Genomic DNA, 14,181 nt, shown 5'->3' with positions numbered 1-14,181 from the left:
ACAATAATATAATTTTGTTGATTTTTTTATGATATTTTATACTGAAATGATAAATAATATGGACTGATTTGTTTATTTTGCATTTGTATTTGTATAGAGACAAATGTATTGTATTTTTTATAGAATTTTTTTTTAACAGAAGCTAGAGTATAAAAGAATCATTGGAATTTCATACATTTTTTTTTTAGGGAGGAACTAAATTAGAAAGAGCCCGAGATTTGTTTGAACAATGCTTGGAAAACTGTCCAGAGAAGTTTGCTAAAGGTATGAACCACTACTTTGTTGTTATTCTACACTTGTTACATATTTTTTATTGTTTGTGTATTGCATATGTTATTGTTTATAATAATATTGTCTGTATGTTATATACCCTCCTGAGGCCCTAATTTGGTAAATATTCTATTCTATTCTATTCTATACTTGCTTTATATATATACCTTTTTTGAGACTTGATTTAAAGCTTTGACTATTGTGCTGACACTTGTATCAGAATAAAGATAAATGTTGACCCCTAGATGACTTTCACTTTTAAACGACCGCTAAAATAAAAAAAAAATTGTCGTATAATGGTATCACGTCTGCGTCTGCGTCGTCCGAAGACGGATGGTTTCCGGATAATAACTTTAGTATAAGTAAATAGAAATCAATAAAATTTTAACACACTGTTTATAGCTGCAAAAGTAAGGTTGGGATGGAATTTTGGGGTTATGGTCCCAACGGTTTAGGAATAAGAGGCACAAGTGTCTTCAAATAAAATTTTTCTCAGTTCAGATTTCAGAAATTAAAAAGATTTTTTTTTTAGGGGATTATTATTCAACAGCAAAGTGTATTCCTCAAATTAAGCAAAAAAAAAAAATTAAGTTCAATAGACCTAATTCATTCTGTGTAAGAAACCTTTTCTGTGTCAACTTTTTAATCACAATCCAAATTCAGAGCTGTATCAAGCTTGAATGTTGTGTCTATACTTGCCCCAACTGTTCAGGTTTTGATCTCTGTGGTCCTATAAAGCTGTGCCCTGGGGAGCATTTGGTTTGTTCATGGATTTATGTTTCATCTTTTTATACGACCGCAAAAAATTTAATTTTTCGTCGTATATTGCTATCACGTTGTCGTCGTCCGAATACTTTTAGTTTTCGCACTCTAACTTTAGTAACAGTGAATAGAAATCTATGAAATTTTAACACAAGGTTTATGACCACAGAAGGAAGGTTGGGATTGATTCTGGGAGTTTTGGTCCCAATATTTTAGGAATTAGGGGCCAAAAAGGGCCCAAATAAGCATTTTCTTGGTTTTCGCACTATAACTTTAGTTTAAGTAAATTGAAATCTATGAAATTTTGACACAAGGTTTATGACCACAAAAGAAAGGTTGGGATTGATTTTGGGAGTTTTGGTTCCAACAGTTTAGGAGTTAGGGGCCAAAAAAGGGCCCAAATAAGCATTATTCTTGGTTTTCGTACAATAACTTTAGTATAAGTAAATAGAAATCAATGAAATTTAAACACAAGGTTTATGAACACAAAAGGAAGGTTGGGATTGATTTTTGGAGTTTTGGTCCTAACAGTTTAGGAGTTAGGGGCCAAAAAGGGGCCCAAATAAGCATTATTCTTGGTTTTCGCACCATAACTTTAGTATAAGTAAATAGAAATCTATGAAATTTAAACACAAGGTTTATGACCATAAAAGGAAGGTTGGGTTTGATTTTGGGAGGTTTGGTCCCAACAGTTTAGGAATAAGGGGCCCAAAGGGTCCAAAATTTAACTTTGTTTGATTTCAACAAAAATTGAATAATTGGGGTTCTTTGATATGCAGAATCTAACTGTATGTAGATTCTTAATTTTTGGTCCCGTTTTCAAATTGGTCTACACTAAGGTCCAAAGGGTCCAAAATTAAACTTAGTTTGATTTTAACAAAAATTGAATCCTTGGGGTTCTTTGATATGCTGAATCTAAAAATGTACTTAGATTTTTGATTATTGGCCCAGTTTTCAAGTTGGTCCAAATCGGGGTCCAAAATTATTATATTAAGTATTCAGCAATAGCAAGAAATCTTCAATTGCACAGTATTGTGCAATAGCAAGCAATTTTCAATATCTCAGTATTGCGCAATAGCAAGAAATCTTCAATTGCACAGTATTGTGCAATAGCAAATATTTTCAATTGCACAGTATTGCGCAATAGCAAGAAATATCTAATTGCACAATATTGTGCAATAGCAAGAAATTTTCAATTGGAGTTATCTTTCTTTGTCCAGAATAGTAGTTGAATCAACTTAAATCATTGTTTTATACAATATACAATGTATATTCACATTTACTACCAACTGATAAATTAAAACAATCTTTACCATTCAGTGATAACAAGCACTTTATTTTACATTTTAATATTTTATGATGTATTTAAATGAGTAGTTATTGTTGCAAACTCCATTAGGAATTTGAATTGAGATCAGTTTTGGAAAAAAAATATGGGGGGGGGGTTAAATTTTTTATACGACCGCAAAATTTGAAAAATTTTTCGTCGTATATTGCTATCACGTTGGCGTCGTCGTCTGCGTCGTCGCCTGCGTCTGCGTCGTCGCCTGCGTCGTCGTCGTCGTCGTCTGCGTCGTCGTCGTCGTCCGAATACTTTGTTTTCGCACTCTAACTTTAGTAAAAGTGAATGGAAATCTATGAAATTTTAACACAAGGTTTATGACCATAAAAGGAAGGTTGGTATTGATTTTGGGAGTTTTGGTCCCAACATTTTAGGAATTGGGGGCCAAAAAGGGCCCAAATAAGCATTTTCTTGGTTTTCGCACTATAACTTTAGTTTAAGTTAATAGAAATCTATGAAATTTTGACACAAGGTTTATGACCACAAAAGAACGGTTGGGATTGATTTTGGGAGTTTTGGTTTCAACAGTTTAGGAATTAGGGGCCAAAAAAGGGCCCAAATAAGCATTATTCTTGGTTTTCGCACAATAACTTTAGTTTAAGTAAATAGAAATCAATGAAATTTAAACACAATGTTAATGACTACAAAAGAAAGGTTGGTATTGATTTTGGGAGTTAAGGTCCCAACAGTTTAGGAATAAGGGGCCAAAAAGGGACCCAAATAAGCATTTTTCTTGGTTTTCGGACCATAACGTTAGTATAAGTAAATAGAAATCTATGAAATTTAAACACAAGGTTTATGACCATAAAAGGAAGGTTGGTATTGATTTTGGGAGTTTTGGTCCCAACAGAATAAGGGGCCCAAACTTTGTTTGATTTCATCAAAATTGAATAATTGGGGTTCTTTGATATGCCGAATCTAACTGTCATGACTGTGTATGTAGATTCTTAACTTTTGGTCCCGTTTTCAAATTGGTCTACATTAAGGTCCAAAGGGTCCAAAATTAAACTTAGTTTGATTTTGACAAAAAATGAATCAGTTAGGTTCTTTGATATGCTGAATCTAAAAATGTACTTAGATTCTTGATTATTGGCCCAGTTTTCAAGTTGGTCCAAATCGGGGTCCAAAATTAAACTTTGTTTGATTTCATCAAAAATTGAATAAATGGGGTTCTTTGATATACCAAATCTAACTGTGTATGTAGATTCTTCATTTTTGGTCCTGTTTTCAAATTGGTCTACACTAAAGTCCAAAGGGTCCAAAATTATACTTAGTCGGATTTTAACAAAAATGAAATCTTGGGGTTCTTTGATATGCTGAATCCACAAATGTACTTAGATTTTTTATTATGGGCCAAGTTTTCAAGTTGGTCCAAATCAGGATCTAAAATTATTATATTAAGTATTGTGCAATAGCAAGTCTTTTCAATTGCACAGTATTGCGCAATGGCAAGAAATATCTAATTGCACAATATTGTGAAATAGCAAATTTTTTTTTAATTAGAGTTATCTTTCTTTGTCCAGAATAGTAAGCAAGAAATATCTAATTGCAAAATATTGTGCAATAGCAAGATTTTTTTTTAATTGGAGTTATCTTTCTTTGTCCAGAATCAACTTAAATCTTTGTTATATACAATATACAATGTATATTCACTTTTTACTACCAACTGATAAATTAAAATAATCTTTACCATTCAGTGATAACAAGCAGTTTTTTTACATCTTAATATTTTATGATGTATTTAAATGAGTAGTTATTGTTGCAAACTCCATTAGAAATTTTAATTGAGATTAGTTTTGGAATAAGGGAAAGGGGGATGTGATTAAAAAAATTGGGTTCAATTTTTCTCATTTGAAATTTCATAAATAAAAAAGAAAATTTCTTCAAACATTTTTTTGAGAGGATTAATATTCAACAGCAAAGTGAATTGGTCTAAGAGAAAACAAAAATTTTAAGTTCATTAGAACACATTCATTCTGTGTCAGAAACCTATGCTGTGTCAACTATTTAATCACAATCCAAATTTAGAGCTGAATCCAGCTTGAATGTTGTGTCCATACTTGCCCCAACCGTTCAGGGTTCAACCTCTGCGGTCGTATAAAGCTACGCCCTGCGGAGCATCTGGTCTCATTTCAGATTTCATAAATAAAAAGAAAATTTCTTCAAATATTTTTTTGAGAGGATTAATATTCAACAGCATAGTGAATTGCTCAAAGGCAAAAAAAATATTTTAAGTTCATTAGACCACATTCATTCTGTGTCAGAAACCTATGCTGTGTCAACTATTTAATCACAATCCAAATTTAGAGCTGAATCCAGCTTAAATGTTGTGTCCATACTTGCCCCAACTGTTCAGGGTTCAACCTCTGCGGTCATATATAGCTGCGCCCTGGGGAGCATCTGGTTTGTTCATGGATTTATGTTTCATCTTTTTTATTGATAAATAGAATTGATTATTTTCAAGAAAATTTATCAATTTTGCTGTACTGAAATACAAACATATATTAGTATACAGAGTTTTTTTTGTACAGATGTGTATTGGAATATCATACTATACATTGGATTATTTTTGTATAGGCTTTTATTGACATATATTGACATTAAATATTTAGGCCATATTTTTAAGCTGAGTTTATAATTCACAATTACAAAAGATTAACAATGCCATGAACAGAGATGGTGGATTTGCCACAAGTACATTTTTCCCATTGAAATATGCCTGGCATCTATACATGTAATTTCAACCATTTCAAGGAACTGAATCAGATTGAAATTAATTTCTTCTGGTTGTCTCCCATAGACCGTTATTTGTGTTCCCGCGCTTCATGGGATATAGCCATTCAGCACGACAGGGCAGTCTCAGCTAGATGTGTTCCTCAGTTGAAATTTTTTATCTTGCTTATGTGAATTTATTTGATGTTATATGAAATGTTTTGATTTTTAGTAGTAATTATAAATTACTTGACTATATTTTGTCGACATGATATTATGTATCATAATGTGCAATTAAAATCAGCACATGGCACTGTCGTGTAGGTATTCTATTTGAACTTTAGTTTGGTTTTTTATAAGTCTTATGTGCTTAGAGTTGGGTAATCTATGGGCGTAGTAATTGTAGAAGAATAAAATTTAAGACACAGCCTTAAAAATACTCAATATATGGTGTTGTGTCTTCACTATTGATTATTTCTTTTTTTTCCCCGTTGTAGCTATCTTTTTATTATATGCCAAGTTAGAGGAGGAACACGGGTTAGCCAGACATGCAATGGCGGTGTATGACAGAGCTACAAAAGCTGTACTGCCAGAGGAAAGATATGAGGTAACAAGATCTACAAGACATTTACTCATCAATTTAGTTTTGGCAAGGAATGATAAAATGTCATACTTGGTTTAAGCATGGTTGAACTAGGGTACATGTATAGGCTTCAAACTAAAATGTAAAACCAATGAAAGCCTATTAGAATTTCTTTACCTTTTCTTCATCCCCACTCAACCTTGTGCACATGATTATCTTACTCACTCAGAAATCAACAAAATCAAAATACTGTATTTGGTGTTTGAAGCACAAATTTTGCATTTACAATAATTTTTGTTATACCATAGCCTTATCCTTGAATAATATTTTTTCTATCCATGGCTATTGGAATGAAAGAGTCTTAAACAGCAAGATAACTTGACATTTTAATGATTTAAAACTTGTATTTACTATGCAGAATATATACCATTACCTTTAAAACATGATAACATTTCTATTTATAGATGTTTAATGTGTATATAAAAAGAGCAGCTGAGATTTATGGTGTAACTTATACACGACCTATTTATGAAAAAGCTTTGGAAGTGTTACCTGATGAACAAGCAAGGTAAGTAACAGGTCTATATTCTAAACTCTTCAACAGGAAGAATATTACATGCACATTGTTTTTAATAATCAATTATTTTTTGCACTCGAAGAATTAATTAATTTTAAGATTTAATTCTGTAAATTCAGATTTTTTTGTGATGCTTTTATTATTATTTCAAAATTTGCAAATGGGATAAGTTTCCAAAAAACAAAAAGCACACATTTTAAATTTTTGATAGCCTTTTTGTACGAAAAATTTCCTGAAAACTGTTGTTTTTTTATCTTTAATTGATAAGTCCACACTAAAATCATTCAAATTATGCTGTGCATATTGTATTGTTTCTCTTATTTGAAAATGATTAATCTCTTGTTAAAAAGGTTATCAAAAATTGACTATTGAAATATTTTATTCTTTTAACAAACTAGTAATAGGAAGCAATCAGTGCTAATTTCATTATAATTTAAGCAAGTGACAATTATTCCTATATACATGGAGTGATCACGTAATGTAAATGGTAAATAGAATATTACACAATGTATCTTTTTTTAAGGAAAGTATAAGAAAATTCTACATTGTAAATAGTGAAAATTTCTGCAATATGGTTATCCAATAGTTCCCGTCATTGATGTCCAGTTTCAGGACTTAGGACTTAACATATTGGACATTTGTAACTATGATTATGAAAGCATCTATAGTAACATTGCACACCTCTTAAATCTTCACATTGTATTGATAGACAGTGTGAAGTGGTAACTTGTAATATGGTATTATATACTTTATATTTAACTGTTTACAGAGAGATGTGTATAAGATTTGCTGATTTGGAGAGGAAGTTAGGGGAGATTGACAGAGCTAGAGCTATATATTCCCATGCATCACAAATCTGTGATCCTCGAGTAAGTACTATAATATAGCTAGAAATTTGTATTCTGAGTAAATAAACTTTTTACAACAACAAAAAACGAATTTATTTATGAAATACAATTTTCAATATTGGCTTGAAATTAGACAAGATAATTTTCTGCTTTACATCCAAGTACACAAAAATTAAATAATAAAACAACAAAAACAAAAAAATGTATACACTTCATTTGTTTTGCTATTTCAATTTATTCTCATACATGATATTTCATATTATTAGTTTGTAATTATGTATTTTATAGGTAGCTCCTAACTTCTGGCAAGTGTGGAAAGAGTTTGAGATTAAACATGGTAATGAAGATACTGTCAGGGAAATGTTACGTATAAAGAGAAGTGTACAAGCTATGTATAATACACAGGTGAGTGATGGGTTTAATAGACAGGTTAGATACCGTCAGGGAAATGTTACGTATAAAAAGAAGTGTACAAGCTATGTATAATACACAGGTAAGTGATGTGTTTAATAGACAGGTTAGATACGGTCAGGGAAATGTTACGTATAAAGAGAAGTGTAAAAGCTATGTATAATACACAGGTGAGTGGTGTGTTTAATAGACAGGTTAGATACGGTCAGGGAAATGTTACGTATAAAGAGAAGTGTAAAAGCTATGTATAATACACAGGTGAGTGATGGGTTTAATAGACAGGTTAGATACCGTCAGGGAAATGTTACGTATAAAAAGAAGTGTACAAGCTATGTATAATACACAGGTGAGTGATGGGTTTAATAGACAGGTTAGATACCGTCAGGGAAATGTTACGTATAAAAAGAAGTGTACAAGCTATGTATAATACACAGGTGAGTGATGGGTTTAATAGACAGGTTAGATACCGTCAGGGAAATGTTACGTATAAAAAGAAGTGTACAAGCTATGTATAATACACAGGTAAGTGATGTGTTTAATAGACAGGTTAGATACGGTCAGGGAAATGTTACGTATAAAGAGAAGTGTAAAAGCTATGTATAATACACAGGTGAGTGGTGTGTTTAATAGACAGGTTAGATACCGTCAGGGAAATGTTGCGTATAAAGAGAAGTTTGTAAGCTATGTATAATACACAGGTGAGTGATGGGTTTAATACAGTAAAACCTGTATAAACCGGCCGGCTACGGGACTATGAAAAAGGGCCGGTTTAGACGGTGAGCTGGTTTATTCAGGTTTCTGTTTTGACCGGAAGTTAATGACTTTTGACGTCCGATATTTTGCATGTAAAAGTTCTCTCTGATTGTAAATTATATCTGATAAATTAAAATACATCACTTCGTTTTTGTCGAGCCTGCAACTTTTGTTGCAGAAAGCTCGACATAGGGATAGTGATCCGGCGGCGGCTACGGCGGCTACGGCGGCGGTGTTAGCTCACTTCTTAAAAGCTTTATATTTCAGAAGGTGGAAGACCTGGATGCTTCATACTTTGTATATAGATGCTTCATGTTACGAAGTTTCCGTCAGTCACATGTCCAATGTCCTTGACCTCATTTTCATGGTTCAGTGACCACTTGAAAAAAAAGTTCAAATTTTTTGTAATGTTGAATTCTCTCTTATTATAAGTAATAGGATAACTATATTTGGTATGTGAGTACCTTGCAAGGTCCTCATGTCTGTCAGACAGTTTTCACTTGACCTCGACCTCATTTCATGGATCAGTGATCAAGGTTAAGTTTTGGTGGTCAAGTCCATATCTCAGATACTATAAGCAATAGGGCTAGTATATTCGGTGTATGGAAGGACTGTAAGGTGTACATGTCCAACTGGCAGGTGTCATCTGACCTTGACCTCATTTTCATGGTTCAGTGGTTATAGTTAAATTTTTGTGTTTTGGTCTGTTTTTCTCATACTATATGCAATAGGTATACTATATTTGTTGTATGGAATGATTGTAAGGTGTACATGTCTAGCGGGCAGATGTCATGTGACCTTGACCTCATTTTCATGGTTCAGCGGTCAAAGTTAAGTTTTTGAGTTTTGGTCTTTTTATCTAATACTGTATGCCATAGGTCAACTATATTTGGTGTATGGAAATATTTTATGATCTTTATGTCAGTCGCGCAGGTTTTATTTGACCTTGACATCATTTTCACGGTTCATTGCACAGTGTTAAGTTTTTGTGTTTTGGTCTATTTTTCTTAAACTATAAGTAATGGGTCAACTATATATGTTGTATAGAAGCATTGTACATGTCTGCCTGGCATGGTTCATTTGACCTTGACCTCATTTTCAAGGTTCATTGGTCTTTGTTTAGTTATCTTGGTTAATGTTAAGTTTATGAGACAGTTGTAATAAAACTAAGCTTTATACTTAGGACTATCAACATAATATCAATGATTAGTATAGAAGGCGAGACATTTCAGCGTGTGCACTCTTGTTCATTGTTTGCATTTGTATAAACTATTTCTATTAAGCTTTTCAGAGGGTAGAAGACCTGGATGCTTCATATCTAGTATACCAATGCCTTATGTTACAAATTTTTTGTCTGTCATATGTCTGTTGTCCTTGTCCACATTTTCATCCTTGTATTAAAACTTTATCTTAAGGACTATCAGCATAAAATCAATCATGGTTAGTAAATAGTAAGACAATTTGTCTTTTACACAAAAGTTGAACATACAAACTTTGTCAAAGAGACATTGTCATAATCTACCTAAGATGCAGTGGTGTATTAGGTTCTTTGTTGTTGTGTTAACTTTATTACAGTGTAATTAAATATAATTGTTTGTGTTGTAATTAAATATAATTGTTTGTGTTAACTTTATTACAGTGTAATTAAATGAAATTTGTTGTGTTAACTTTATTACAGTGCAAATAAATATAATTTCTTGTGTTACATATTCTTGTTTACAAATTGTTTAAAAGATGATCTAATAATAATTCTATGATTTTTTAGGTGAACTTCATGTCATCTCAGATGTTAGCTGCAGCAGCAGGGTCCAAGGGAGATAATCCAGGTTAGTTTTGCCAAAGACAGCATACATTTTGTACTTGGTTGATCATTTAAAAGAGAGAAAAAAGATACCAAAGGGATATCTCATAATATAGACTGACAATCACATGGCTAAAGAAACCAACATAGAAAACTAAATTTGACCACAAAATCAAGGAAAATTTGTATCTAATGGAGGATACTTAATCTTAAGTATACCCTTTACTAACCATGATAGACAGACAACTGTTTGTGATACAATGGGTATTCAGATATTGTCACATGATAGTTTGTTATACAATGGGTATTCAGATATTGTCACATGATAGTTTGTGATACAATGGGTATTCAGATATTGTCACATGATAGTTTGTGATACAATGGGTATTCAGATATTGTCACATGATAGTTTGTGATACAATGGGTATTCAGATATTGTCACATGATAGTTTGTTATACAATGGGTATTCAGATATTGTCACATGATAGTTTGTTATATAATGGGTATTCAGATATTGTCACATGATAGTTATAGTTTGTTATATAATGGGTATTCAGATATTGTCACATGATAGTTTGTGATATAATGGGTATTCAGATATTGTCACATGATAGTTTGTTATATAATGGGTATTCAGATATTGTCACATGATAGTTTGTGATACATGGGTATTCAGATATTGTCGCATGATAGTTTGTTATATAATGGGTATTCAGATATTGTCACATGATAGTTTGTGATACATGGGTATTCAGATATTGTCGCATGATAGTTTGTTATATAATGGGTATTCAGATATTGTCACATGATAGTTTGTTATATAATGGGTATTCAGATATTGTCACATGATAGTTTGTGATATAATGGGTATTCAGATATTGTCGCATGATAGTTTGTGATACAATGGGTATTCAGATATTGTCACATGATAGTTTGTGATATAATGGGTATTCAGATATTGTCACATGATAGTTTGTTATATAATGGGTATTCAGATATTGTCACATGATAGTTTGTGATATAATGGGTATTCAGATATTGTCGCATGATAGTTTGTGATATTATGGGTATTCAGATATTGTCACATGATAGTTTGTGATACAATGGGTATTCAGATATTGGCATGTGTTTTTCTATTTATAGAATCAACAGATGACATGAAGAGATTAGAAGAGAAAGCTAAACAATTGGCAGAGGAATCCTTACGAGATCAACCCAAACCAGATAAAAATATTCTATTTGTCAGGTATTATTATTCTACTTAGGGATTTGTATATGAAAACAGATTAGCAGGGATTTGTATATGAAAACCAGATTAGCATGTTTTTCTGTCCCCCATTTAGAACTCTGATAGAGATCAGACACTTTTTATCAATTAATAATTATATTAGATGTATGTTTCATTATAATACTTTATTCTGATTAGCTATCTGCACATCACATGTTATTCCTTAAGCTATTGCATTACACAACAAAACTTATCATTCATGATAACACGAGGTCCCACAATAAAGCAAATTAAATAAAACATTGATAAAAATCGTGTTTTCATGATCCTAGCTAAATAATGTAATTATAAGTATTGAATGCTTCTTTTTGTAACTTCAAAGGGGTGTAAAAGTGTTGACTGTGCACACATTTTTTGAATGAAGCGCTTCTGCGCTTCAAACAAAATGTACTTCGGTCAACGCTTTTACACCCCAATGAAGTTACAAAAAGAAGCATTCAATTCTTAAATAAAAATTCCTATTCTGATGTTAAACATGTACTTGAAGTCTAGTACAATGTTAAATTAAAGCACTTGAAGGTTACAATACACCATTAGATTTTATGGGCACAGCCATTTTATAAGCATAACATGGTATTCAGAATTAAGAGTATGGCTAATCCTGATTGGTCGATATGTGCGCCCATTATTTATTATTATTAGAGACTTTGTGCACTCTGCTTTATACAAAAGGCAAAATAAAAATTATTCCGTAGCCCTAAAGGCACTGAGATGACTTTTCAACGCTAGGACAAGACATATTTTTAAGGGCAAAATTGATAGGCATGGGAAATAAGTACAAAATACACTAAGAAAAGCAACCCGAACCTATATTTTTTGGACCAAAAAATACTGTCCTAATAACTTTTCTTTGATTCTAGCAAGATTTCGTTAAAAAAAATCTACTTTCTAAAGTCTGTATCTCGAAAAAGGCTACCATTGTCGCCTTTTGGGAAATTAATTGTTTATTTCAATCTGAATTATCCCTGAAATTCCAAATTCAATATTGCAATGTAGTTGCCATTGACTAGAAGCATTTCTCAGTTCCTGACAGTTAGTTAAAACCAAAAACAACTAAAATATTATAAGAGAAATCCTGTTAGTCAATTATTTAATGGAACACAATTAATTGGAAAGTTTTTTGTGTCTTAGGAGTAATACTACAGACGAAGAGTTAGGAGAGATGACTAAAACAACAAATCCTGATGAAATCAACATTGATTCTGATTTCTCTAGTGATGAGGATGAAAATGTTGAAGGTAGACTATTATTGTACACAACTTCATACAAAGCAGAAAAGAAAAAAATAACCGTGTTAAAGTAAAAATCAGATGAACATTTTGAATAATCACATATTATAACAAAAGTGAAATCAAGCTTCTCAATGATCAATTTTTTTGTTTGTTAAAAACTGCTATATTTCTTTTGAAATGATTTCTGTTTATTGTGTAGTTCAAATTTCTTGTCAACAGGTGAAAGTAATTATTTTGTTATTAATTTTTATGAAAATTAAACTAGCCAAATCTATTTAAGTCCAAGTGTTTAGTACCACCGTCAGCTTTCTTTGTCTTTACCTTTGTAAAAGAATTACAACTTTCTGTACATAATTTTTTAATATAAATTATGAATTTTTAAGTGATTGCAATAATCATAGTTTGAATTACATATAAAAAAGAAGATGTGGTATGATTGCCAATGAGACAACTATCCACAAGAGACCAAAACAACACAGACATTAACAACTATAGGTCACCGTACGGCCTTTAACAATGAGCAAGGCCCATACCACATAGTCAGCTATAAAAGGCCCAGATATGACAATGTGAAACAATTCAAATGAGAAAACAAACAGCCTTATTTAAATTAAAAAATGAACGAAAAACAAATATGTAACACAAAAACAAACCACAACCACTGAATTATGCATACATTTTACCATATAGGTTTAGATAAGAGACATTAGAAATTCATTTTTAATCTAAGAGCATAAATTTGACAAAGTCTATTTATAAACTACATGTAAGATGAAGGCTTCTACTATCTATTTATAAACTACATGTAAGATGAAGGCTTCTACTATCTATTTATAAAATACATGTAAAATAAAGGCTTCTACTATCTATTTATAAACTACATGTAAAATAAAGGCTTCTACTATCTATTTATAAAATACATGTAAAATAAAGGCTTCTACAGTCTATTTATATACTACATGTAAAATAAAGGCTTCTACTATCTATTTATAAAATACATGTAAAATAAAGGCTTCTACTATCTATTTATAAACTACATGTAAAATAAAGGCTTCTACAGTCTATTTATAAACTACATGTAAAATAAAGGCTTCTACAGTCTATTTATAAACTACATGTAAGATAAAGGCTTCTACTATCTTTTATTTGACAAAGTCTATTTATAAACTACATGTAAAATGAAGGCTTCTACTATCTTTTGTTTAACAGAAGTACAAGTGCAACATGTACCCACAGAAGTTTTTGGTGGATTGGCACCAGAAGAGGAGGATTGACAGAAGTTTTTGGTGGATTAGCACCAGAAGAGGAGGATTGAAAGAAGTTTTTGGTGGATTAGCGCCAGAAGAGGAGGATTGACAGATTTGTTTATAATTCAACCAAGGGAGATAACTGTGTAGACATTGAATCAGTGGAAGTTATTTCATCTCCTTTATATCTAAAAATGTTGTTTCTTATTCAACAAACACAGATATTATTCATTATTTCTAAATGTTGGTAACTGTGTCACCATTATTTCAAGATTGTTGGACTCAAGTCTTTAATTACTGATGAGATACAGTCATTAATTGTCTTAAGTATGATTAAACATTATGTAAACACAG

At 31.6% G+C, this 14,181-nt stretch overlaps 1 protein-coding gene across 4 annotated transcripts in view; it reads left to right on the top strand.

The window, feature by feature from the left end:
• LOC143063434 (pre-mRNA-splicing factor SYF1-like) overlaps window positions 1–14,181 on the top strand; it is a 46,961-nt gene extending 32,780 nt beyond the window's left edge. The window contains exons 15-25 of one of the 4 annotated variants that reach the window (XM_076235587.1): window positions 189–264; window positions 5,584–5,693; window positions 6,134–6,237; window positions 7,016–7,115; window positions 7,383–7,499; window positions 10,024–10,084; window positions 11,204–11,306; window positions 12,480–12,586; window positions 13,790–13,811; window positions 13,853–13,899; window positions 13,941–14,181. In XM_076235587.1, coding sequence (XP_076091702.1) covers window positions 189–264; window positions 5,584–5,693; window positions 6,134–6,237; window positions 7,016–7,115; window positions 7,383–7,499; window positions 10,024–10,084; window positions 11,204–11,306; window positions 12,480–12,586; window positions 13,790–13,811; window positions 13,853–13,895 — 843 coding nt within the window. In that variant the 3' untranslated portion in view covers window positions 13,896–13,899; window positions 13,941–14,181. Of the gene's footprint in view, window positions 1–188; window positions 265–5,583; window positions 5,694–6,133; window positions 6,238–7,015; window positions 7,116–7,382; window positions 7,500–10,023; window positions 10,085–11,203; window positions 11,307–12,479; window positions 12,587–13,789; window positions 13,833–13,852 lie in introns of all 4 variants that reach the window. The other 3 variants (XM_076235585.1, XM_076235586.1, XM_076235583.1) reach the window with 3 other exon arrangements.

Source organism: Mytilus galloprovincialis, chromosome 2 (genome assembly GCF_965363235.1).
Source record: "Mytilus galloprovincialis chromosome 2, xbMytGall1.hap1.1, whole genome shotgun sequence".
NCBI lineage: Eukaryota > Metazoa > Mollusca > Bivalvia > Mytilida > Mytilidae > Mytilus > Mytilus galloprovincialis.
This window is presented reverse-complemented; position numbering and strand designations above follow the sequence as displayed.